The sequence below is a fragment of the Salvelinus namaycush genome, chromosome 5 (genome assembly GCF_016432855.1).
Source record: "Salvelinus namaycush isolate Seneca chromosome 5, SaNama_1.0, whole genome shotgun sequence".
NCBI lineage: Eukaryota > Metazoa > Chordata > Actinopteri > Salmoniformes > Salmonidae > Salvelinus > Salvelinus namaycush.
The window spans coordinates 69,221,551-69,247,913 of NC_052311.1; the positions used below are offsets into that span (position 1 = coordinate 69,221,551).

The 26,363-nt window shown below is 45.2% G+C and overlaps 1 protein-coding gene across 1 annotated transcript in view; it reads left to right on the plus strand.

Annotated features, from left to right (window-relative positions):
- LOC120048834 (focal adhesion kinase 1-like) overlaps window positions 1–26,363 on the plus strand; it is a 144,984-nt gene that overhangs the window by 102,420 nt on the left and 16,201 nt on the right. Inside the window, exons 16-23 of the mRNA XM_038995104.1 lie at window positions 5,030–5,127; window positions 5,338–5,422; window positions 6,577–6,677; window positions 11,033–11,148; window positions 11,253–11,353; window positions 11,759–11,848; window positions 11,939–12,143; window positions 21,674–21,785. Of these exons, the coding sequence (XP_038851032.1) occupies window positions 5,030–5,127; window positions 5,338–5,422; window positions 6,577–6,677; window positions 11,033–11,148; window positions 11,253–11,353; window positions 11,759–11,848; window positions 11,939–12,143; window positions 21,674–21,785 (908 nt within the window). The remainder of the gene's footprint in view (window positions 1–5,029; window positions 5,128–5,337; window positions 5,423–6,576; window positions 6,678–11,032; window positions 11,149–11,252; window positions 11,354–11,758; window positions 11,849–11,938; window positions 12,144–21,673; window positions 21,786–26,363) is intronic.

Consider the following 26,363-nt stretch of genomic DNA (forward strand, 5'->3'; position numbering starts at 1 on the left):
AAACCAGATTGATTTCATAATCAATCAGACTGCCATACCAACCATTTACTTTAATCCAGTTGATATGAAGTCAGTGTGTCTAATGCTGTGTGTTGTACCCAGCCAGGGACTATGAGATTATAAAGTCAGTGTGTCTAATGCTGTGTGTTGTACCCAGCCAGGGACTATGAGATTATACAGTCAGTGTGTCTAATGCTGTGTGTTGTATCCAGCCAGGGACTATGAGATTATAAAGTCAGTGTGTCTAATGCTGTGTGTTGTATCCAGCCAGGGACTATGAGATTATAAAGTCAGTGTGTCTAATGCTGTGTGTTGTACCCAGCCAGGGACTATGAGATTATAAAGTCAGTGTGTCTAATGCTGTGTGTTGTACCCAGCCAGGGACTATGAGATTATAAAGTCAGTGTGTCTAACACTGTGTTGTACCCAGCCAGGGACTATGAGATTATAAAGTCAGTGTGTCTAATGCTGTGTGTTGTACCCAGCCAGGGACTATGAGATTATAAAGTCAGTGTGTCTAATGCTGTGTGTTGTACCCAGCCAGGGACTATGAGATTATAAAGTCAGTGTGTCTAACACTGTGTTGTACCCAGCCAGGGACTATGAGATCATACAGTCAGTGTGTCTAATGCTGTGTGTTGTATCCAGCCAGGGACTATGAGATTATACAGTCAGTGTGTCTAATGCTGTGTGTTGTACCCAGCCAGGGACTATGAGATTATAAAGGCAGTGTGTCTAACGCTGTGTGTTGTACCCAGCCAGGGACTATGAGATTATAAAGTCAGTGTGTCTAACACTGTGTGTTGTACCCAGCCAGGGACTATGAGATTATACAGTCAGTGTGTCTAATGCTGTGTGTTGTACCCAGCCAGGGACTATGAGATTATACAGTCAGTGTGTCTAATGCTGTGTGTTGTACCCAGCCAGGGACTATGAGATTATACAGTCAGTGTGTCTAACACTGTGTTGTACCCAGCCAGGGACTATGAGATTATACAGTCAGTGTGTCTAATGCTGTGTGTTGTACCCAGCCAGGGACTATGAGATTATAAAGTCAGTGTGTCTAATGCTGTGTGTTGTACCCAGCCAGGGACTATGAGATTATACAGTCAGTGTGTCTAATGCTGTGTGTTGTATCCAGCCAGGGACTATGAGATTATAAAGTCAGTGTGTCTAATGCTGTGTGTTGTACCCAGCCAGGGACTATGAGATCATAAAGGCAGTGTGTCTAACACTGTGTTGTACCCAGCCAGGGACTATGAGATTATACAGTCAGTGTGTCTAACACTGTGTGTTGTACCCAGCCAGGGACTATGAGATTATACAGTCAGTGTGTCTAACGCTGTGTGTTGTATCCAGCCAGGGACTATGAGATTATAAAGTCAGTGTGTCTAACACTGTGTTGTACCCAGCCAGGGACTATGAGATTATAAAGTCAGTGTGTCTAACACTGTGTTGTACCCAGCCAGGGACTATGAGATTATAAAGTCAGTGTGTCTAACACTGTGTTGTACCCAGCCAGGGACTATGAGATTATACAGTCAGTGTGTCTAATGCTGTGTGTTGTACCCAGCCAGGGACTATGAGATTATACAGTCAGTGTGTCTAATGCTGTGTGTTGTACCCAGCCAGGGACTATGAGATTATACAGTCAGTGTGTCTAACACTATGTTGTACCCAGCCAGGGACTATGAGATTATACAGTCAGTGTGTCTAATGCTGTGTGTTGTACCCAGCCAGGGACTATGAGATTATAAAGTCAGTGTGTCTAATGCTGTGTTGTACCCAGCCAGGGACTATGAGATTATAAAATCAGTGTGTCTAATGCTGTGTGTTGTACCCAGCCAGGGACTATGAGATTATACAGTCAGTGTGTCTAACACTGTGTTGTACCCAGCCAGGGACTATGAGATTATAAAGTCAGTGTGTCTAACACTGTGTTGTACTCAGCCAGGGACTATGAGATTATAAAGTCAGTGTGTCTAATGCTGTGTGTTGTACCCAGCCAGGGACTATGAGATTATACAGTCAGTGTGTCTAATGCTGTGTGTTGTACCCAGCCAGAGACTATGAGATTATACAGTCAGTGTGTCTAATGCTGTGTGTTGTATCCAGCCAGGGACTATGAGATTATACAGTCAGTGTGTCTAATGCTGTGTGTTGTACCCAGCCAGGGACTATGAGATTATAAAATCAGTGTGTCTAACACTGTGTTGTACCCAGCCAGGGACTATGAGATTATAAAGTCAGTGTGTCTAATGCTGTGTGTTGTACCCAGCCAGGGACTATGAGATTATAAAGTCAGTGTGTCTAACACTGTGTTGTACCCAGCCAGGGACTATGAGATTATTAAGTCAGTGTGTCTAACACTGTGTTGTACCCAGCCAGGGACTATGAGATTATAAAGTCAGTGTGTCTAACACTGTGTTGTACCCAGCCAGGGACTATGAGATTATACAGTCAGTGTGTCTAATGCTGTGTGTTGTACCCAGCCAGGGACTATGAGATTATACAGTCAGTGTGTCTAATGCTGTGTGTTGTACCCAGCCAGGGACTATGAGATTATACAGTCAGTGTGTCTAACACTGTGTTGTACCCAGCCAGGGACTATGAGATTATACAGTCAGTGTGTCTAACACTGTGTTGTACCCAGCCAGGGACTATGAGATTATACAGTCAGTGTGTCTAATGCTGTGTGTTGTACCCAGCCAGGGACTATGAGATTATACAGTCAGTGTGTCTAATGCTGTGTGTTGTACCCAGCCAGAGACTATGAGATTATACAGTCAGTGTGTCTAATGCTGTGTGTTGTATCCAGCCAGGGACTATGAGATTATACAGTCAGTGTGTCTAATGCTGTGTGTTGTACCCAGCCAGGGACTATGAGATTATAAAGTCAGTGTGTCTAACACTGTGTTGTACCCAGCCAGGGACTATGAGATTATAAAGTCAGTGTGTCTAATGCTGTGTGTTGTACCCAGCCAGGGACTGAGATTATAAAGTCAGTGTGTCTAACACTGTGTTGTACCCAGCCAGGGATTATGAGATTATAAAGTCAGTGTGTCTAATGCTGTGTTGTACCCAGCCAGGGACTATGAGATTATACAGTCAGTGTGTCTAATGCTGTGTGTTGTACCCAGCCAGGGACTATGAGATTATAAAGTCAGTGTCTAACACTGTGTTGTATCCAGCCAGGGACTATGAGATTATAAAGTCAGTGTGTCTAACACTGTGTTGTACCCAGCCAGGGACTATGAGATTATACAGTCAGTGTGTCTAATGCTGTGTGTTGTACCCAGCCAGGGACTATGAGATTATAAAGTCAGTGTGTCTAACACTGTGTTGTATCCAGCCAGGGACTATGAGATTATAAAGTCAGTGTGTCTAACACTGTGTTGTACCCAGCCAGGGATTATGAGATTATAAAATCAGTGTGTCTAATGCTGTGTGTTGTACCCAGCCAGGGACTATGAGATTATACAGTCAGTGTGTCTAACACTGTGTTGTACCCAGCCAGGGACTATGAGATTATAAAGTCAGTGTGTCTAATGCTGTGTTGTACCCAGCCAGGGACTATGAGATTATACAGTCAGTGTGTCTAATGCTGTGTGTTGTACCCAGCCAGGGACTATGAGATTATAAAGTCAGTGTGTCTAATGCTGTGTTGTACCCAGCCAGGGACTATGAGATTATACAGTCAGTGTGTCTAATGCTGTGTGTTGTACCCAGCCAGGGACTATGAGATTATAAAGTCAGTGTCTAACACTGTGTTGTATCCAGCCAGGGACTATGAGATTATAAAGTCAGTGTGTCTAACACTGTGTTGTATCCAGCCAGGGACTATGAGATTATACAGTCAGTGTGTCTAACGCTGTGTGTTGTACCCAGCCAGGGACTATGAGATTATACAGTCAGTGTGTCTAATGCTGTGTGTTGTACCCAGCCAGGGACTATGAGATTATAAAGTCAGTGTGTCTAATGCTGTGTGTTTTACCCAGCCAGGGACTATGAGATTATAAAGTCAGTGTGTCTAATGCTGTGTGTTGTGCCCAGCCAGGGACTATGAGATTATAAAGTCAGTGTGTCTAACACTGTGTTGTACCCAGCCAGGGACTATGAGATTATCAAGTCAGTGTGTCTAACACTGTGTTGTACCCAGCCAGGGACTATGAGATTATAAAGTCAGTGTGTCTAATGCTGTGTGTTGTACCCAGCCAGGGACTATGAGATTATACAGTCAGTGTGTCTAATGCTGTGTGTTGTACCCAGCCAGGGACTATGAGATTATACAGTCAGTGTGTCTAACGCTGTGTGTTGTACCCAGCCAGGGACTATGAGATTATAAAGTCAGTGTGTCTAACACTGTGTTGTACCCAGCCAGGGACTATGAGATTATAAAGTCAGTGTGTCTAATGCTGTGTGTTGTACCCAGCCAGGGACTATGAGATTATAAAGTCAGTGTGTCTAACACTGTGTTGTATCCAGCCAGGGACTATGAGATTATAAAGTCAGTGTGTCTAATGCTGTGTGTTGTATCCAGCCAGGGACTATTAGATTATAAAGTCAGTGTGTCTAATGCTGTGTGTTGTACCCAGCCAGGGACTATGAGATTATAAAGTCAGTGTGTCTAACACTGTGTGTTGTACCCAGCCAGGGACTATGAGATTATACAGTCAGTGTGTCTAACACTGTGTTGTACCCAGCCAGGGACTATGAGATTATAAAGTCAGTGTGTCTAATGCTGTGTGTTGTACCCAGCCAGGGACTATGAGATTATAAAGTCAGTGTGTCTAACACTGTGTTGTACCCAGCCAGGGACTATGAGATTATAAAGTCAGTGTGTCTAACACTGTGTTGTACCCAGCCAGGGACTATGAGATTATAAAGTCAGTGTGTCTAATGCTGTGTGTTGTACCCAGCCAGGGACTATGAGATTATAAAGTCAGTGTGTCTAATGCTGTGTGTTGTACCCAGCCAGGGACTATGAGATTATGAAGTCAGTGTGTCTAATGCTGTGTGTTGTACCCAGCCAGGGACTATGAGATTCAGAGACAGAGGATTGAGCTGGGTCGCTGTATCGGAGAGGGACAGTTCGGGGACGTCCACCAGGGAGTCTACATGAGCCCGGTAGGCCTAGGCTGTGTCCCAAATGGCTCCCTATTCCCTATATAGCCCACTGCTTTTGACCAGAGCCCTATGGGCATCCCTATGGGCCTTGTTCAAAAGAAATGCTCTACCTAGGGAATAGGGTGCTTACACACTTGTGGAAAAATAAGACACAATCCTCTTAGACTTGATTTATTTAAAACATTTCTGATGTTTTATTTCCCTCTGTAGGAAAACCCTGCTCTGTCTGTGGCCATCAAGACGTGTAAGAACTGCACCTCTGATAGTGTCAGGGAGAAGTTCTTACAAGAAGCTCGTAAGTAACACACCTCCTCCTGTCGTCCTTCTTGATCACAGCACATAAGACCTCTTGCTCTTCATACATATTACATCAGTTGTGTGTATACTACTGAGGGTTGAACACGTGAGCTTTTAGTTTGCATCTAGCGCGCATTCTCAGCATAGCAATCTCAGACAGATATTTCTACCTTTTTCTACCTACAACAATGCAGAGATTTAGATTCATCCCAAATGGCACCCTATTTCCTATATAGCACACTTTAATAGGTATTAGGATGCCATTTGTGACGCAGACTTAGTGTAGCAGTGGGTTTTTGAACAGCAGAAGACTTAACTGCTCTTCAGCTCCAGTGGTCCTGACAGAGAGAAAGGCTCCTTTATCCAGATGAAATGCCCAGACAAGGTGGGACTGAGCTAACCCGCATGTATGAAAACACAGCAGGAATGTGTGGAGGCTGCAGGGGGACTGGGGAGGACAGAGCACTGCTTTAGAGAGGGATGGCTTTAGAGAAAGTGGGTTTACACTAGTACAGTCCTACTGATTTCCCAAGTGCAATACACACCCCTTCCCCTTGCTGAAGTCTGAGACACACACACTCATGCGTGCATGCCCACACACACACAGAGAGACAAAACACAAACACACACACACACTGCTCTAAAACAGATCAAATAGCACATCACCACTATAAAGGCTGTGTTTCCCCTCCAACACTAGCCTCCCCTCTCCCCTCCCCTCCTCCCCTCCTCTCCTCTCCTGTCCCCTCTTCTCCTCTAACCCCAGCCTCTCCTCTCCTTCTCTCCTCCTCTCCTGAGGAGAGAAATCTGAGAGAAAACGAAGATGGCGGTTTGAGTCCAAGTCATCCTAAAATAGCCCACATGGTCCTGCTTCCTTCATAACAGCCTTGATATTTATTATCAACATGAATAATAATCCACTATATAATCAGTCTTCATTTTCCACTCTACCTTTTCGCCCTACATACAGTAACCTGATTCTATAAACCGTAGCCTAGCTAATCCCTGGTCTATTCAATTACACTGAGTGTGTGTGTGTGTGTGTGTGTGTGTGTGTGTGTGTGTGTGTGTGTGTGTGTGTGTGTGTGTGTGTGTGTGTGTGTGTGTGTGTGTGTGTGTGTGTGTGTGTGTGTGCTTGTTGTTCCCATGCAGTGACCATGCGTCAGTTTGACCACCCCCACATAGTGAAGCTGATTGGAGTGATCACAGAAAACCCAGTGTGGATCATCATGGAGCTGTGTACACTGGGAGAGGTACAGAACACACACACAATACAGTGCTTTAATACAGGAAGTACCTTTAATACACGAGTCAGTTTAACAGTGATGACCTCAGGCTCTGTAACAGTAACCTATGGATCATGCTGAAGAGTACTGTAATTTGAGTTTTTACATTTTTTCACCCATTTCGTCTTGGATGGTACTTCTACCTTTCACATGGTTTCAGCTGTTAGGGATGGCCATCTAGTGGTGGATAGAGGCATCACATTCAACGTTCAATTTCAAGGTTTATACAGTACACTGTAGAAGGCAGTCTATGTTATATGTGATCAGGGTCGGATTAAGAAATCATAGGCCCCGGGCTTTGTTTTTTCTATAGCCCCTCCTTCCCGGTACACCATCATTTTCTGTAAACAAATCCATGCACCAAGATGCAATTGAAAGCGTGTTACATTTACTGTTGAAGAAAGAGGCCCTAAACCCAGAATAACATTTGGCACGTGGCATAGGCTACAGTTGAGCAGAGATGTTTTTAGAATTTCCACACATGAGGATTTAAAAACCGCATTTCATGCATTTCTATGTAATTTACATGACAGAAGACATTAGCACAATCTTTTTTAATACCACACAAATAACTGAAATCAGTGTCTACTCTGACTGACAAACTGAGATCAATCTGGTCTGGAACTCACAACAAACAATAGCCCAGGCCAATGAAGCGACACACAGATTGTACATTATCAGGAGGTAATATATATACAGTATATACACTGCTCAAAAAAATAAAGGGAACACTAAAATAACACATCCTAGATCTGAATGAATGAAATATTCTTATTAAATACTTTTTTCTTTACATAGTTGAATGTGCTGACAACAAAATCACACAAAAATGATCAATGGAAATCAAATTTATCAACCCATGGAGGTCTGGATTTGGAGTCACACTCAAAATTAAAGTGGAAAACCACACTACAGGCTGATTCAACTTTGATGTAATGTCCTTAAAACAAGTCAAAATGAGGCTCAGTAGTGTGTGTGGCCTCCACGTGCCTGTATGACCTCCCTACAACGCCTGGGCATGCTCCTGATGAGGTGGCGGATGGTCTCCTGAGGGATCTCCTCCCAGACCTGGACTAAAGCATCCGCCAACTCCTGGACAGTCTGTGGTGCAATGTGGCGTTGGTGGATGGAGCGAGACATGATGTCCCAGATGTGCTCAATTGGATTCAGGTCTGGGGAACGGGCGGGCCAGTCCATAGCATCAATGCCTTCCTCTTGCAGGAACTGCTGACACACTCCAGCCACATGAGGTATAGCATTGTCTTGCATTAGGAGGAACCCAGGGCCAACCGCACCAGCATATGGTCTCACAAGCGGTCTGAGGATCTCATCTCGGTACCTAATGGCAGTCAGGCTACCTCTGGCGAGCACATGGAGGGCTGTGCGGCCCCCCAAAGAAATGCCACCCCACACCATGACTGACCCACCGCCAAACCGGTCATGCTGGAGGATGTTGCAGGCAGCAGAACGTTCTCCACGGCGTCTCCAGACTCTGTCACGTGCTCAGTGTGAACCTGCTTTCATCTGTGAAGAGCACAGGGCGCCAGTGGCGAATTTGCCAATCTTGGTGTTCTCTGGCAAATGCCAAACGTCCTGCACGGTGTTGGGCTGTAAGCACAGTGTAGGCCGTCATTGGAAATAAGGTGTAGGCCATCATTGGAAATAATAATTTGACTTGCCTAACTGACTTGCCTAGTTAAATAAAATAAAAATTTAAAATGAGTTTAACAGTCAAATTGCCAGGGTAAGAGGTTCCAAAAAGGTTATGCCTACAGCATAACCATACCTGTAACTGCCAAAATAAAGGAAACACTTGATTAAATTAGGTATATTTTATGGTGTGGGGTGCAATTTCCTGGCATGGTTTAGGTCCACTTGTAGAATTTATGCCAAGGCACATTGAAGCTGTTCTGGCAGCACGTGGTGTCCCACTTTATGTTGGTGTTTCCTTTATTTTGGCAGATAAGCTTCTGATAAAACTTAATCCACAGGTTTTATGTAGCAAAATTTGAAATTGTGTTTTTTTTACATTGGATAAAAGTAGAGACTCAGAGCTAGAAAATTGTATATCATACACTACAGTTGAGAAACAAAGGGAAAGTAATTCTGCTTTGAAAGTTGATTAACTTTTAACCTCACTTTTGAGAAAATGGCCCTTAATGTTTTGGTACCTACTGTGGAGCTTTTCTTTGTCTACACACATTCAGCATTGTTCACACCCTCTTTAAGCCTTTGCCCGTCCCATCTCTTTAAGGATTCACATGAGGCCATGTACTAAACAACCAAAGATTTCAAGACTAAAGACTGGTTTATACTACGTGTTCATAAATTTAATCTGGACTGCCAGAGTGTGCTCAGAGTGCACTCTGGGCATTCATAAACTCAGCGTTGTCAGATTGTACATTCGCAAATTCAGAGCGTTTCGCTCTCGGAGCGTTCAGAGCGCACACTGGATGGTCTAGCCGAGGAGTAGGGTTGATCCCAGCGTTCTGACCTCACATCAGAAGTCAAGCACCCAAGCTAACTGGCTAATGTTGGCTAGCTACTTCCAGACACAAATGAGAGAACAGTTCACTCTGACCATTTTACTGGCACTAGCAGAGCTGGTTAGGCTGTGTTTATGTTATCCAGAGCATTGGTGACTGCAACTGTGCTGCTGGCAATAATTTAATCACGCTTTTTTGCCAACGTTTACTGACACGGGCCATATACAATTGGTGTTGAGCGTTCGTAAATTCGTCAGTTATTCTGCGCTCTGGCACACTGAGACAAGAGTGATCTGAAATCGGAGTAGATAGCCAGAGCGGATTTATCCGCTACGTCTATCGACAGTTGTCGCATTGACATCATGAACATTGAAATCGTTACTTGCATAGTGCAGTCTTTTGTTTAGACATGTAGCTAGCTAGGTAAACAATGAACCATGATCCCAACTCATAACGTTAATACCCTGCATGAATCTGCAGGCAGCTAACCAACCAGGTTCAATGTTAGCTAGCTAACATTAGGCTATAACTAGCAATGCAAATGGCTCTGAGATACGAATAATATAACTACACAGATCATACATGTAACGTTAGCTAGCCAGCCAGCTAACGTTAGCTAGTTAGCTAACAGTACACTTAAACTTGAAATTAAAACGACTTTCTGACTAAATTAGAAATGTGCAATATCTGAAAATGTAGCCAGCTAGACTATCTTACCCGTATGCATGGATAGACGCTTCTCCCTCTCTGTCACGGATGCCATGGTTGTCCTTAGTTTGAAGATGTAACCCAGAGACAGGTGTTTTATACAGCAGCCTTCTGTGTGTTCTCTTTTCAACTCAGGCTGCATATTTGCAATCAAACGCCAGAATCTTTTCCGTCTCCTTAGCTATCATACTCTAATTCCACTGATTTCAAAACTCGGCCCTCCGGAAAGTGGAGAACAACACTTATGCAGTTCTACTATGCAATGTCTTTCAAAAAAGCCCTGTTAGAAAGGATTACTGACACATACTGACCGGCTCATGTTATAGACAGAAGCTAGCTACATGGCAGACCAGTCTGAACTCATCTCTCGGCATGTCCAGCCCACTCATTATCTCAGCCAATCAGGGCTAGCAAGAAGGTTGCTGTCTTTTTCTGTGGCTAAACCAACTAGGCTTGTAATTTAACATTTTTTTTTCATATTTACAGATGGCATACAAGTTTGTTATTAAGACACGTGAAAGTTCACATATTCCAGAAGGCATTTCTGCCCAAAAACACATTTTTATAATAAAAAAATGTTTACTCTCCTGTGTAGTAGTGATGCGCGACATACGCCTAGTTTCCTGAAATTGTGCTCTCTGGTGTATTTTGAACATTGAGAGCGGGCTCCTGTGGTTGGATAAAAAATTATTGTAATAATACAAAAAAATGCACACAAAAAAATGTTTTGTCCCAGCCCCTGACTTACACAATTGACCAGTCACATTTATTTATTATGCAGTTTATTATTATTATTTTTTTTTATTCATCAGTTACCCAATCAAGGCAGGGCCCCCAGTTACCCACATGGCACCCCTTACCTCCTCTCCTCCCCCCATCTGATGATTAGCAGAACGGCATCAGGCTGTCTACACTCAAAATATATACTACATATTTTATAAATACTGTATATATCTCCTTTATTATTATTATTATACATTTTTTTAATGTTTTTTTTCTCTCTTGGGCCCCCATCGGGCCTGAGCCCAGGGGCTTCAGCCCCAGGAAGCTCCTGCATTAATCCATCCCTGTATGTAATGTACATGCTAAAGTGAGTATTATCTTTTGTTTTCTCTTCCATCTTTATAGCTACGCTCCTTTCTGCAAGTGAGAAAATACAACCTCGACTTGGCATCACTGATTCTCTACGCTTTCCAGCTAAGCACAGCACTCGCCTACCTGGAGAGCAAGCGGTTTGTACATAGGTAAGCCCCCACCCCAATCTAGCCTTATTAATATGGCTTGTGTGTGTTTCCTGTAAACACACTACTCTTCTCTTTTCCATTGTAACCATGTCTGCGTCTTGCAGGGATATAGCTGCCAGGAATGTGCTGGTATCCTCAGTGGACTGTGTTAAACTGGGAGACTTTGGCTTGTCTCGATACATGGAGGACAGCTCCTATTACAAAGGTAGGAGTTTCACCTGTTCTGGAGACTAACTGTCCACAGTTAGCATACCAGAGGAGATCACTTTCTGCTCTTTTTGTTATCAGTAAGTCATTCATTAGGTTCCTCACTCTTTAAGCAGACAGCTGTGGCTGCTGTCATTCATGGACATTATAAACGTGGAAATATCTGTTGCACGTATGCATGGGGCGAGTGAAAGAAACTCAACAGCTCTTTTCATCAGCGTATGACTCTGTGAGACTGTTATTGTGAACCACTCATCTAACTATGGCTTAGGGAAGTCCTGTGGGAGGGGATGTGTTTGTCTTGTTACTTGTTGCATTGATCATGTGTACCTGTCTAATCAATCACAATAAAAACATTTGATCACAAAAAAAATAAAAGTCCTGCTTTCACCTCTCCTCCCAGCCTCCAAAGGGAAACTGCCTATCAAATGGATGGCACCAGAATCTATTAACTTCAGACGCTTTACCTCAGCCAGTGACGTGTGGATGTTTGGTGAGTATGGGAATTTGATACAGTACTTATTAAACAGTTATTAGCTGACAAATTAGGGTTTAAATAAATATATGTTTCTCTGTACTCCAGGTGTGTGTATGTGGGAGATCCTCATCTACGGAGTCAAACCCTTCCAGGGGGTGAAGAACAACGATGTCATCGGCCGGATAGAGAACGGAGAGCGTCTGGCCATGCCCCACAACTGCCCCCCTACCCTGTACAGCCTGATGACCAAGTGCTGGGCCTACGACCCCAGCAAGAGACCCTGCTTCACAGAGCTCAAAGCCCAGCTCAGGTATGTCCGTCAGTCGGTCTATCTGCATTGCTGTAGTGCATGGTGCATTATCCTACCTTGAAGACTATCTCCTACAACTACAATGTCATAAGATCTGAACTGAGGCACATTGACTGTAGAGGGAAAATAATGCATATCTATCAGGGTTGGAGTTCATTCCATTTGAGTCAGTTCAGGAAGTGAACTGAAATTCCAATTCCAAATGTTTCTCATAGAGAGTGTGGGTGGGGGGGGGGGGGGTTGTCGGAACGAATGGTCGTGGGAACTTAAAATAATTCTAATAATTTGTACACTGCAAATTGACCACAACTAAGCCCAAAAAGAGATTGTATTTAAAAATAACAATAATTTCATACCTTGATTATATTGAAACACGATCACGTCTCTTTTTCTATTTGTGAGACTACTTTGAAACAGATTTCTTAAATTAAATAGATAACAAAAATATATATTCTTTTAACAGTCCACCTGTTGCCGACCCCATCTAGATAGATTTTCATTCTTGGTCACTAGATGGCACTCTGTCACCAAAGCATCCACACATTTCAATCGTTGAAGGTGGAATTGACTGGCTTGTTTGTACAAGTAGATATACTGTATTACATGCCCAGTTCTCTGGCTGACACTTGGCTTCATGGTGTTTTGGGTGCTGTGATTCAGTTGAGGCCAGTCACACCTCTGGGTGACACTTGGCTTCATGGTGTTTTGGGTGCTGTGATTCAGTTGAGGCCAGTCACACCTCTGGCTGACACTTGGCTTCATGGTGTTTTGGGTGCTGTGATTCAGTTGAGGCCAGTCACACCTCTGGGTGACACTTGGCTTCATGGTGTTTTGGGTGCTGTGATTCAGTTGAGGCCAGTCACACCTCTGGGTGACACTTGGCTTCATGGTGTTTTGGGTGCTGTGATTCAGTTGAGGCCAGTCACACCTCTGGCTGACACTTGGCTTCATGGTGTTTTGGGTGCTGTGATTCAGTTGAGGCCAGTCACACCTCTGGCTGACACTTGGCTTCATGGTGTTTTGGGTGCTGTGATTCAGTTGAGGCCAGTCACACCTCTGGGTGACACTTGGCTTCATGGTGTTTTGGGTGCTGTGATTCAGTTGAGGTCAGTCACACCTCTGGGTGGCATGAGACATAGGGAAATCCCTCTCAGTTGGTTTCCACTAGATATCACAGCCACAAAGTCAAAATTAAAATTCACGAAAAAATGTGCTTTTTGTTCTTAATTTAAGGTTAGGGTTAGGCATCAGGTTGTGTGTTAAGGTTAGCGTTAAGGTTTAAAATCACATTTTAAGAAGATAAATTGTTGAAATAGGTGGGGTTTATGGCTTTGTGGCTGTGGTGACCAGTGACGGCCCTCTCAGTAGCTCTGACTCGTCAGACCGTGCCCGTCTGTCCCTCTTCCTGTCTGGGATGACCTCATTGTTGGTATGGTAACTGAGAGGGACAGTGCCAGGGCCCAACCCTCACCTTCTATCCTTAGGTTTCCATTGGTGAGGGAGTCAGACCTGTGCGTTTGATTTAGCTTGGAGTTTTGGGGACTCTTCTATTGGTTTGATTTTATGGGACAAACTATATTGATCTCAGGTGTTTGATATGTGTCTGACCCAGGTTTATTAAGGACGTAGTGAAAGAGACAATTACAAATGGCCACCGGCCACTGTTTTGGTAAACAGCTGAGGAACGAGGCTAGAGAATTGTAACCTCACTCACATTCATAAACAGAGCTATGGATACAAGGACTGACCATCCATGATATCAGGATGATAGTTTGAACCATGTTTTTGAATCTATACAGTGTTAACAATTACATTGTTTAAAAACAATGAAGAGAAACAAGCTTATATGTTAGGTATTGACGGGTGAACTAAAGCTCTTGAGGTGTTCAGAAGTTCTATTCTTCAACAATCAATGGGGATATATCATTTATTTAAATGTACAACAATGAATGTAGCAGTTGCAGAAAGGTCAGTATGTAATACTGGTGAGGAAAGCACCTTCAGGTAAAGGTCAGTATGTAATACTGGTGAGGAAAGCACCTTCAGGTAAAGGTCCGTATGTAATACTGGTGAGGAAAGCACCTTCAGGTAAAGGTCCGTATGTAATACTGGTGAGGAAAGCACCTTCAGGTAAAGGTCAGTATGTAATACTGGTGAGGAAAGCACCTTCAGGTAAAGGTCAGTATGTAATACTGGTGAGGAAAGCACCTTCAGGTAAAGGTCCGTATGTAATACTGGTGAGGAAAGCACCTTCAGGTAAAGGTCCGTATGTAATACTGGTGAGGAAAGCACCTTCAGGTAAAGGTCCGTATGTAATACTGGTGAGGAAAGCACCTTCAGGTAAAGGTCCGTATGTAATACTGGTGAGGAAAGCACCTTCAGGTAAAGGTCAGTATGTAATACTGGTGAGGAAAGCACCTTCAGGTAAAGGTCAGTATGTAATACTGGTGAGGAAAGCACCTTCAGGTAAAGGTCCGTATGTAATACTGGTGAGGAAAGCACCTTCAGGTAAAGGTCCGTATGTAATACTGGTGAGGAAAGCACCTTCAGGTAAAGGTCCGTATGTAATACTGGTGAGGAAAGCACCTTCAGGTAAAGGTCCGTATGTAATACTGGTGAGGAAAGCACCTTCAGGTAAAGGTCAGTATGTAATACTGGTGAGGAAAGCACCTTCAGGTAAAGGTCAGTATGTAATACTGGTGAGGAAAGCACCTTCAGGTAAAGGTCCGTATGTAATACTGGTGAGGAAAGCACCTTCAGGTAAAGGTCCGTATGTAATACTGGTGAGGAAAGCACCTTCAGGTAAAGGTCAGTATGTAATACTGGTGAGGAAAGCACCTTCAGGTAAAGGTCCGTATGTAATACTGGTGAGGAAAGCACCTTCAGGTAAAGGTCAGTATGTAATACTGGTGAGGAAAGCACCTTCAGGTAAAGGTCAGTATGTAATACTGGTGAGGAAAGCACCTTCAGGTAAAGGTCAGTATGTAATACTGGTGAGGAAAGCACCTTCAGGTAAAGGTCCGTATGTAATACTGGTGAGGAAAGCACCTTCAGGTAAAGGTCCGTATGTAATACTGGTGAGGAAAGCACCTTCAGGTAAAGGTCCGTATGTAATACTGGTGAGGAAAGCACCTTCAGGTAAAGGTCCGTATGTAATACTGGTGAGGAAAGCACCTTCAGGTAAAGGTCAGTATGTAATACTGGTGAGGAAAGCACCTTCAGGTAAAGGTCAGTATGTAATACTGGTGAGGAAAGCACCTTCAGGTAAAGGTCCGTATGTAATACTGGTGAGGAAAGCACCTTCAGGTAAAGGTCCGTATGTAATACTGGTGAGGAAAGCACCTTCAGGTAAAGGTCAGTATGTAATACTGGTGAGGAAAGCACCTTCAGGTAAAGGTCCGTATGTAATACTGGTGAGGAAAGCACCTTCAGGTAAAGGTCAGTATGTAATACTGGTGAGGAAAGCACCTTCAGGTAAAGGTCAGTATGTAATACTGGTGAGGAAAGCACCTTCAGGTAAAGGTCAGTATGTAATACTGGTGAGGAAAGCACCTTCAGGTAAAGGTCAGTATGTAATACTGGTGAGGAAAGCACCTTCAGGTAAAGGTCAGTATGTAATACTGGTGAGGAAAGCACCTTCAGGTAAAGGTCAGTATGTAATACTGGTGAGGAAAGCACCTTCAGGTAAAGGTCAGTATGTAATACTGGTGAGGAAAGCACCTTCAGGTAAAGGTCAGTATGTAATACTGGTGAGGAAAGCACCTTCAGGTAAAGGTCTGTATGTAATACTGGTGAGGAAAGCACCTTCAAGTAAAGGTCAGTATGTAATACTGGTGAGGAAAGCACCTTCAGGTAAAGGTCAGTATGTAATACTGGTGAGGAAAGCACCTTCAGGTAAAGGTCAGTATGTAATACTGGTGAGGAAAGCACCTTCAGGTAAAGGTCAGTATGTAATACTGGTGAGGAAAGCACCTTCAGGTAAAGGTCAGTATGTAATACTGGTGAGGAAAGCACCTTCAGGTAAAGGTCAGTATGTAATACTGGTGAGGAAAGCACCTTCAGGTAAAGGTCCGTATGTAATACTGGTGAGGAAAGCACCTTCAGGTAAAGGTCAGTATGTAATACTGGTGAGGAAAGCACCTTCAGGTAAAGGTCCGTATGTAATACTGGTGAGGAAAGCACCTTCAGGTAAAGGTCAGTATGTAATACTGGTGAGGAAAGCACCTTCAGGTAAAGGTCAGTATGTAATACTGGTGAGGAAAGCACCTTCAGGTAAAGGTCAGTATGTAATACTGGTGAGGAAAGCACCTTCAGGTAAAGGTCCGTATGTAATACTGGTGAGGAAAGCACCTTCAGGTAAAGGTCAGTATGTAATACTGGTGAGGAAAGCACCTTCAGGTAAAGGTCCGTATGTAATACTGGTGAGGAAAGCACCTTCAGGTAAAGGTCAGTATGTAATACTGGTGAGGAAAGCACCTTCAGGTAAAGGTCCGTATGTAATACTGGTGAGGAAAGCACCTTCAGGTAAAGGTCAGTATGTAATACTGGTGAGGAAAGCACCTTCAGGTAAAGGTCCGTATGTAATACTGGTGAGGAAAGCACCTTCAGGTAAAGGTCAGTATGTAATACTGGTGAGGAAAGCACCTTCAGGTAAAGGTCAGTATGTAATACTGGTGAGGAAAGCACCTTCAGGTAAAGGTCAGTATGTAATACTGGTGAGGAAAGCACCTTCAGGTAAAGGTCCGTATGTAATACTGGTGAGGAAAGCACCTTCAGGTAAAGGTCAGTATGTAATACTGGTGAGGAAAGCACCTTCAGGTAAAGGTCCGTATGTAATACTGGTGAGGAAAGCACCTTCAGGTAAAGGTCAGTATGTAATACTGGTGAGGAAAGCACCTTCAGGTAAAGGTCCGTATGTAATACTGGTGAGGAAAGCACCTTCAGGTAAAGGTCAGTATGTAATACTGGTGAGGAAAGCACCTTCAGGTAAAGGTCAGTATGTAATACTGGTGAGGAAAGCACCTTCAGGTAAAGGTCAGTATGTAATACTGGTGAGGAAAGCACCTTCAGGTAAATGTCAGTATGTAATACTGGTGAGGAAAGCACCTTCAGGTAAAGGTCCGTATATAATACTGGTGAGGAAAGCACCTTCAGGTAAAGGTCCGTATGTAATACTGGTGAGGAAAGCACCTTCAGGTAAAGGTCCGTATGTAATACTGTTGAGGAAAGCACCTTCCGGTAATCCTTCACAAGAAAGGTCTAGACACACACCCTGGTAACTGCCTTTGAATTCCCCTCTGATGTAATGCTGGACATTTTCCCTTCATTGACAGGGTAGGGTTTTCGTGAGAATGAAGTGTCAGCGTCATTTCCATGCATGCTCACGCTTGTGTTGCTAGGCATTTGGATGTCCAGGTAAGATACCCTGGGGCCATGGTGAAGTAGTTTTAACTTCACTTCATGACGTAGGGATCTGTCTCCTTTCCATCAGTGACTGCTATAGAACAGACCTGTAGATGCTGCATCTGTGTGAGCTGTGCTGCTGCCTGCCATGCTGTCTCCCATCACAGTGCCCTTGGTTTACACAGAGAAGACATGTCGGAAAATAAGAGTGCTGTGCTTTTATTATCCTGTTTAAAACTCAGCATGAGTCACACCTCCACTTTCTACTTGTCTTTCTGAGTCCCACCACATCGGTCATGTTCTGGTGCTCCAGCAGCATGGAAGTGGCTGTGTCCTGGAAACCATGTCAATATTTACACTCTTAATACTATTTAAATGAAAAGCCAGGCCCATAAAAGGCATTTGATGTGGGGTTCATTGGTTGAGACTTGTTTTATGTCATCATATAAATTAGGGAGCACAGCTGCCAGAAAGGGGTGTGTCTGTGTGTGTGTGTGTGTGTGTGCGTGCGTGCGTGCGCAAACACAGAATACTAAGGCAGGATCTTTCTCCAACATGCCAGCTTACATGGGACCGCTGTCATATACCCTTACACGGTACCACTGTCATATACCCTAACACGGTACCGCTGTCATATACCCTTACACGGTACCGCTGTCATATACCCTTACACGGTACCGCTGTCAGACCCTTACACGGTACCACTGTCATATACCCTTCACGGTACCACTGTCATATACCCTTACACAGTACCGCTGTCATATACCCTTACACGGTACCGCTGTCATATACCCTTACACGGTACCACTGTCATATACCCTTACACGGTACCACTGTCATATACCCTTACACGGTACCACTGTCATATACCCTTACATGGTACCACTGTCATATACCCTTACACGGTACCACTGTCATATACCCTTACATGGTACCACTGTCATATACCCTTACACGATACCACTGTCATATACCCTTACATGGTACCACTGTACTGTATTTAGCTGCTGCTTGGAAGTCAGTTGTAAAGTTGTAAAGTCAGTTGTAAAGTTGTAAAGTCAGTTGTAAAGACAGCTCTGTGGTATTGTCCTGCAGATATGACTCCAGCTAGTCTCACTGTGAGAGGAGAACTCTGAGGGGATGGTCTTATTAAGTCCCATGGAAAAGGGGGCTGTCCTAACCAAACCCTCTGCCTCTGATCCTGAGCCTTTCTATCTGCTCTGCACTGAGCTGACCTGAGAGACTGTGTCTGTCTGGCTGCTTGACCACGTCTTGCCAGATCGGCAGGCTTGGCACTAGCGCTGCTTTAACTTCACCGTCACCGAGACAAACCTCTCCAGCCTCTATCTCGGCTCCACAGCGGAGGGCTTCAGTTCACCATCACCGAGACATCTTCTCCAGCCTCTATCTCAGCTCCACAGCGGAGGGCTTCAGTTCGGTTGTCTGTCTGGTCTCTGGGACTCTCTGCCTGGTTGTCTGCCTGGTCTCTGGGACTCTCTGCCTGGTTGTCTGCCTGGTCTCTGGGACTCTCTGCCTGGTTGTCTGTCTGGTCTCTGGGACTCTCTGCCTGGTTGTCTGTCTAGTCTCTGGGACTCTGCCCGGTTGTCTGTCTGGTCTCTGGGACTCTCTGCCCGGTTGTCTGTCTGGTCTCTGGGACTCTCTGCCTGGTCGTCTGTCTGGTCTCTGGGACTCTCTGCCTGGTTGTCTGTCTGGTCTCTAGGACTCTCTGCCTGGTTGTCTGTCTGGTCTCTGGGACTCTCTGCCTGGTTGTCTGTCTGGTCTCTAGGACTCTCTGCCTGGTTGTCTGTCTGGTCTCTAGGACTCTCTGCCTGGTTGTCTGTCTGGTCTCTAGGACTCTCTGCCTGGTTGTCTGTCTGGTCTCTGGGACACTTGTGTCATGCGTACTGGACGTCTCTCCCCTAATGGATTATCTAAGTGGATATGGTCTCCTGTTCCTCTAGCAGCACACGAGGCAGCTCAACTCCCACTGTTGTAAGGTAACAGTCAGGGCTTTTCCTTCCTTATCTCCTTCTCTCCGTGACTCAGTTGACTGGATATGTCCTATTGAGGTCTGCCTTGAGCAAATGTGGAGTGATGTAGTTGGCTGTGAAGGAATGGTTTTGATTCAGGTCTCTCACAATACAGTTTTCCAGACTTATTCTGAGCATTGATGATATGGAACTCTAGCAAAGTGACGCTGGTGAGTAGTGAATATGTTTGGAGAGTCTTTTAGCATGGCATTCAGTGTGCTTCCATTGTAATGCTGTTGAGTTACTGTCAGACTGTTTGATTTTATTTTTAAAGGTAGTAGCTATTAGCTAGTCAACAGAAAGTAATACTTTATATAATGTTTTGTCAGCAACACTGCGAACACTTTTGTTATTAGAGGCAACGGTGCTAATAGCCTGTAACTTGTTAACAGACGGGTCAGGTTTGTGTTGTGTGTTCTGGAGAATGACCAGGACAGGTGGTCCCCATGTTGTTGTTCTTGTCTGATTTACTGCTGCTATCACACATTTTTTATTTATTTAACCTTTATTTAACCAGGTTAAACCCATTGAGGTTAAAAACCTCTTTAGTGAGGGTGACCTGGCAAGAAGGCAAAACAGGGAAATAGCAGTGTGTCCACAAAACATTACAGAAAAATACAGAATACACACAAAAGACAAAGTGTCACAAGTTAAAGATACAACTGAAGATTAGAAACAACTGCAGTTATCACAAACAGTGTTGTCGATCAGAGTCTTAAAAACAGACAAGGACACTAACTCCCCTAACTTTAAAATCTTCTGAAGCATGTTCCAGGATGAAGGGGCATTATGGGAAAATGATTTTTTTCCCATCTCAGTTCTAGCCTTAGGAACAGACAAGGACAGCAGCGACTATATTGAGTGACTGATCTGGGCAGTAAAGAACAGAGATACAAAGGCAGCATGGCAGCCAGGACTAATGCTGTTTCCACAAATAGTCCTCCCTCCCAGAGAGAAAGACAGAGAAAGAGAGAGACAGAAAGGGAGAGATGGAGAGCGAGAGAGGGAGCGTGAGGGACAGAGAGAGAGACTGTGGGGTTCATGGGACACAGTTTATTGCCTGTATTTAGGCTGGAGGACCCTCCACTTCATGTAACTGTTCTTTGTTTAGTTGGGAGGAGACACTCCAGAGTTCTCAGCATCCAGAAGAATGTTTGGCTCAGTGAATTGCCTGCATTCTGTTCAGACTGGACATTGGATGACAGAACGGAGGATAAAACACAGAACATTGGGGTCTAAGTTAATGCTGGCTGAAAGGTATTGTCAGAACAGTACAGAACAGTAGAGTAGAGCCACATCTCCTCTCATTGTGTGATTATATAAATGGCTTATTCCTCTAATGGCTATTGCAGGCTCTGAGGGGAGGGAAGCTGTTTCATGTGTTTGAGCGGTTTCCCCTCTTTTTGTGCATGTCCAATGGGTTTCCATGTGCTGTGGACCAGAGGCATAAAATCACTGTAGCAGATCCAGGCTGGGTGGAGTGGGACCGCTGTTTGCTTTCCCTACTCTGTATTCCTTAAGGTCCTATGTGTGTACCATATTGTCTGACTCTCAAATGGCTCCCTATTCCCTTTATAGTGCACTACTTTAAACAAGGCCCATAGAGCTCTGGTCAAAAGTAGTGCACTATATAGGAAATAGGGAGCCATTTGGTATGCATCCTATGTACTGTAGCTCAGGACAAGAGGATGTAGCTGGTTACAAGGGAAGGTTGTTGTAGTACTCAGCTGTGTGAAACCCACCCTGTCAGCTAACAGGACAGCTCTGTAAACAAAACCATCTGAGAACGCAGCAGGACTTAACAGTGAAGGACATGGACCTTGTGGTTGTAGCTACGCTGCAACAATATCCATCCCTGAATTCTAGTGGAGAAACCTGTCACCATGTACAGGAACAGTACAGTACAATAACCTGTACAGAGTTTATCCAGCGTATCTCTCCTCCCCTCTCAAAGCCACAGCACCACAGGTTTAGGTCTTTTTAGGAGATGCTGAACTAAACTATAGTTATGCTCCTGGCTGGACACTCCTGAAGTCTGATAGTATCACGGACACACACACACACACAGTCACAGTGGTTTGTTCTGTCTCTCTGCAGTCAGATATTGGAGGAGGAGAAGCTGCAGCAGAAGGAGAGGACACGTATGGAGATGAGACGTCAGGTCTCTGTGTCCTGGGACTCAGGGGGGTCCGACGAGGCGCCGCCTAAAGTAAGAGCTTACACACACACACGCGCACACACACACACACACAGATAGAGAGTCACACACACACACACAGAGATAGAGAGAGAGTCACACACACACTCACAGATGCACACTTTTAGACACACACACACAGAAGCACATTAATAGACACACACAGACACACACACAGCGACTTTATGCCTTGGCCACGAGGAGGTCACAGACGTCATCATCAACACCTATCTTGGCAGTCAGTCTGTCAGTTGGCTGCTCCCATTACAAGAGGAGTTTTCATGGTGTGACATCTGTAAACACTGTACACAAATACAACAGTACAGTCAAGCTTGAGGCTTTAGTCAGTGACTCCCTCAGGAATTACACATTGAATCGGGTGGGGTCTACATGCTTGGAGCCACAATTTCACTTCTGTTGGTCAGACTGTCTGTCTGTTAGACATTATTCTGAGGGAAACGTTCTTCGTAGCTTCACCTCTTCCATCCTCCAATGTTATTTAGAGAGCTTTCATTTTCTATCTGATATACTAATGTCATTTCTGTTCCCAGTTTTCTCTCTGCTGCAGCTGTTCGCATTATCTAAAGCCTTATCTATTGTTAACCCATGGTCCTATTCTCAGGAACTAGTCTCCACCATGGGCAAACACTGCTGGCTGCTGTGACTGAACAGCTCTGTGTACAGCCACCATATCAACTCAGCAAAAAAAGAAACGTCTTCTCACTGTCAACTGCGTTTATTTTCAGCAAACTTAACATCTGTAAATATTTGTATGAACAAAGCAAGATTCAACAACTGAGACATAAACTGAACAAGTTCCACAGACATGTGACTAACAGAAATGTGTCCCTGAACAAAGAAGGGGTCAAAATCAAAAGTAACAGTCAGTATCTGGTGTGGCCACCAGCTGCATTAAGTACTGCAGTGGATCTCCTCCTCATGGACTGCACCAGATTTGCCAGTTCTTGCTGTGAGATGTTACCCCACTCTTCCACCAAGGCAAGTTCCCGGACAATTCTGGGGGGAATAGCCCTAGCCCTCACCCTCTGATCCAACAGGTCCCAGATGTGCTCAATGGGATTGAGATCCGGGCTCTTCGCTGGCCATGGCAGAACACTGACATTCCTGTCTTGCAGGAAATCACGCACAGAACGAGTAGTATGGCTGGTGGCATTGTCATGCTGGAGGGTCATGTCAGGATGAGTCTGCAGGAAGGGTACCGCATGAGGGAGGAGGATGTCTTCCCTGTAACGCACAGCGTTGAGATTGCCTGCAATGACGACAAGCTCAGTCTGATGATGCTGTGACACACTGCCCCAGACCATGACGGACCCTCCACCTCCAAATTGATCCCGCTCCAGAGTACAGGCCTCGGTGTAACGCTCATTCCTTCGACGATAAATGAGAATCCAACCATCACCCCTGGTGAGACAAAACCGCGACTCGTCAGATGAAGAGCACTTTTTGCCAGTTCTGTCTGGTCCAGCGACGGTGGGTTTGTGCCCATAGGCGACGTTGTTGCCGGTGATGTCTGGTGTGGACCTACCTTACAACAGGCCTATAAGCCCTCAGTCCAGCCTCTCTCAGCCTAATCCAGACAGTCTGAGCACTGATGGAGGGATTGTGCATTCCTGGTATAAATTGAGCAGTTGTTGTTGCCATCCTGTACCTGTCCTGCAGGTGTGATGTTCGAATGTACCGATAATGTGCAGATGTTGGTACACGTGGTCTGTCACTGCGAGGACGATCAGCTGTCCGTCCTGTCTCCCTGTAGCGCTGTCTTAGGCGTCTCAGTACGGACACTGCAATTTATTGCCCTGGCCACATCTGCAGTCCTCATGCCTCCTTGCAGCATGCCTAAGGCACATTCATGCAGATGAGCAGGGAACCTGGGCATCTTTCTTTTGGTGTTTTTCAGAGTCGGTAGAAAGGCCTCTTTAGTGTCCTAAGTTTTCATAACTGTGACCTTAATTGCCTACCGTCTGTAAGCTGTTAGTGTCTTAACGACCGTTCCACAGGTGCATGTTCATTAATTGTTTATGGTTCATTGAACAAGCATGGGAAACAGTGTTTAAACCCTTTACAATGAAGATCTGTGAAGTTATTTGGATTTTTATGAACTATCTTTGAAAGACAGGGTCCTGACAAAGGGACGTTTCTTTTTTTGCTGAGTGTGATGACTATTGATGGGAACTATTTTATCAAGAGACTATTTTATCAAGATACTTTTTTATCAAGGGAATCTTTAATCAAGGGACTATTTTATGTGACTACCCTGTCCCCCCCTTACTGACTACCTTGCTGTTCTCCCCCACTGACTACCCTGCTCTCCTCCCACACTGACTACCTAGCTCTCCGCCCCACTGACTACCCTGCTCTCCTCCCCAGTTGACTTCCCTGCTCTCCTTCCCCATTAGTTCCTCTACCAGCTCTCTACTTACAGCTTATCACCCAGCTGGCTTTGTCTTCAGCAATGTTCCATCATGTCTCAATGTGCTTGTTATATGTCTGTCTGTGTGTCTCTGTTCCCTTGTCTCCCTCCGTCTATCTGTCTGTCTGGTCCCTCCATCTGTCTGTCTATCTATCTGTCTGTCTGTCTGTCTGTCTGTCTATCTATCTGTCCGTCTGTCTGTCTGTCTGGTCCCTCCGTCCTGTCTGTCTGTCTGGTCCCTCCATATGTCTGTCTGTCTGTCTGGTCCCTCCATCTTCCCTGTCTGCCTGTCTGTCTGGTCCCTCTGCCTGTCTGTCTGGTCCCTCCGTCTGTCTGTCTGTCTGTCTGGTCCCTCCGTCTGTCTGTCTGTCTGTCTGGTCCCTCCATCTGTCTGTCTGTCTGTCTGGTCCCTCCGTCTGTCTGTCTGTCTGGTCCCTCCGTCCTGTCCGTCTGTATGGTCCCTCCATCTTCCCTGTCCGTCTGTATGGTCCCTCCATCTTCCCTGTCTGTCTGTCTGTCTGGTCCCTCTGCCTGTCTGGCTGGTCCCTCTGCCTGTCTGTCTGGTCCCTCCGTCTCTCTGTCTGTCTGGTCCCTCCGTCTCTCTGTCTGTCTGGTCCCTCCATCTGTCTGTCTGTCTGTCTGGTCCCTCTGTCTGTCTGTCTGTCTGTCTGGTCCCTCTGTCTGGTCCCTCCATCTGTCTGTCTGTCTGGTCCCTCCATCTGTCTGTATGTCTGTCTGGTCCCTCCATCTGTCTGTCTGTCTGTCTGTCTGGTCCCTCCGTCTGCCTGTCTGTCTGGTCCCTCCTTCTGTCTGTCTGGTACCTCCGTCTGTCTGTCTGGTTCTTCCGTCTGTCTGTCTGTATGTCTGGTCCCTCCGTCTTTCTGGTCCGTCTGTCTGTCTGGTACCTCCGTCTGTCTGTCTGGTACCTCCGTCTGTCTGTCTGGTACCTCCGTCTGTCTATCTGTCTGGTACCTCCGTCTGTCTGTCTGTCTGATACCTCCGTCTGTCTGTCTGGTACCTCCGTCTGTCTGTCTGTATGTCTGGTCCCTCCGTCTGTATGTCTGGTCCCTCCGTCTGTCCTGTCTGTCCTGTCTGTCCTGTCTGTCTGTCTGTCTGTCTGTCTGTCTGTCTGTCTGTCTGTCTCATCATGCTATACACATTGTGTGCGTCCTGTCCTGTCTGCAATCCCCCCCCGTCCCCCGTCGGCCGTCCTTGCAGCAAAGCTTTAGTCTGGAATGTCTGTCGGCGCCTATACCTCAATGCTTTGGCTCTCAGCCCTCCCTGTTATATCCCCAACTGTCCTTCCCCCCCCCCACCCCCCACCGTGCAGCCCTGAGGAGACCCTCCATGCCCCCTGCGGTGGTCAGATCCTCTACCCCCACCTCCACACTGACATGCTACAGCCACCCCAAAAGCAGCAGCTGACCCATGCAGTCCACAGATCCATACAGGCCGGTGGAACAGGACAGGACAGAGGGCCACAGCATTAAATAGATCAGAGCTGTAAAGGTTTTGACATACGCCACTCTAGTGGTGTCTCTCTGAAAGACACACAGCAGGGCTGGACACTGTTCAGTTCCAATCCAGGGATTTCAGTGTCAAGTTATGTAGAGAAATCACTGGCTGTTTCTCATAGGGCTCCTGTTAGGATGCAACAGTGATCCATTATAGTGCTATTTCACTTTGACAAGAGACACAAAATGGCTTTAAATCTAGTTAGATGATTATTGTGGATTTGTTAAAAGCTGTCGCCTAAATACTTACACTGAGTATGATGGCAAACAAACTAGAGTAACATTAAATTACATTTAGAATTAAATAATGTTTTGGCCCAACGTAGATTTAGTGATTTTCTTTGTTGAATATTGTGACACTAAGCTGTTTGGAAAGCGGCATGTTGTCTTAACACATGCTAACACAATGTGCCTTGGCCTTGAGGGGGAAATGCTATTGAAATGTCCTCAGGTTGTCACTCACTTTCAGAGCCTGTGTAGGATGCTTGTGTAATCCTTGTCCCAAATGGCACCCTTTTCTCCTATGTAGTGCACTACTTTTGACCTGGGCCCATAGGCCTCTGGAGGAAAGAAGGGCACTATGTTAGGGAACAGGGTTCCATTTGGGATGCAGTATGCAGTACTGTACAGCAGGGTGACGTCTCC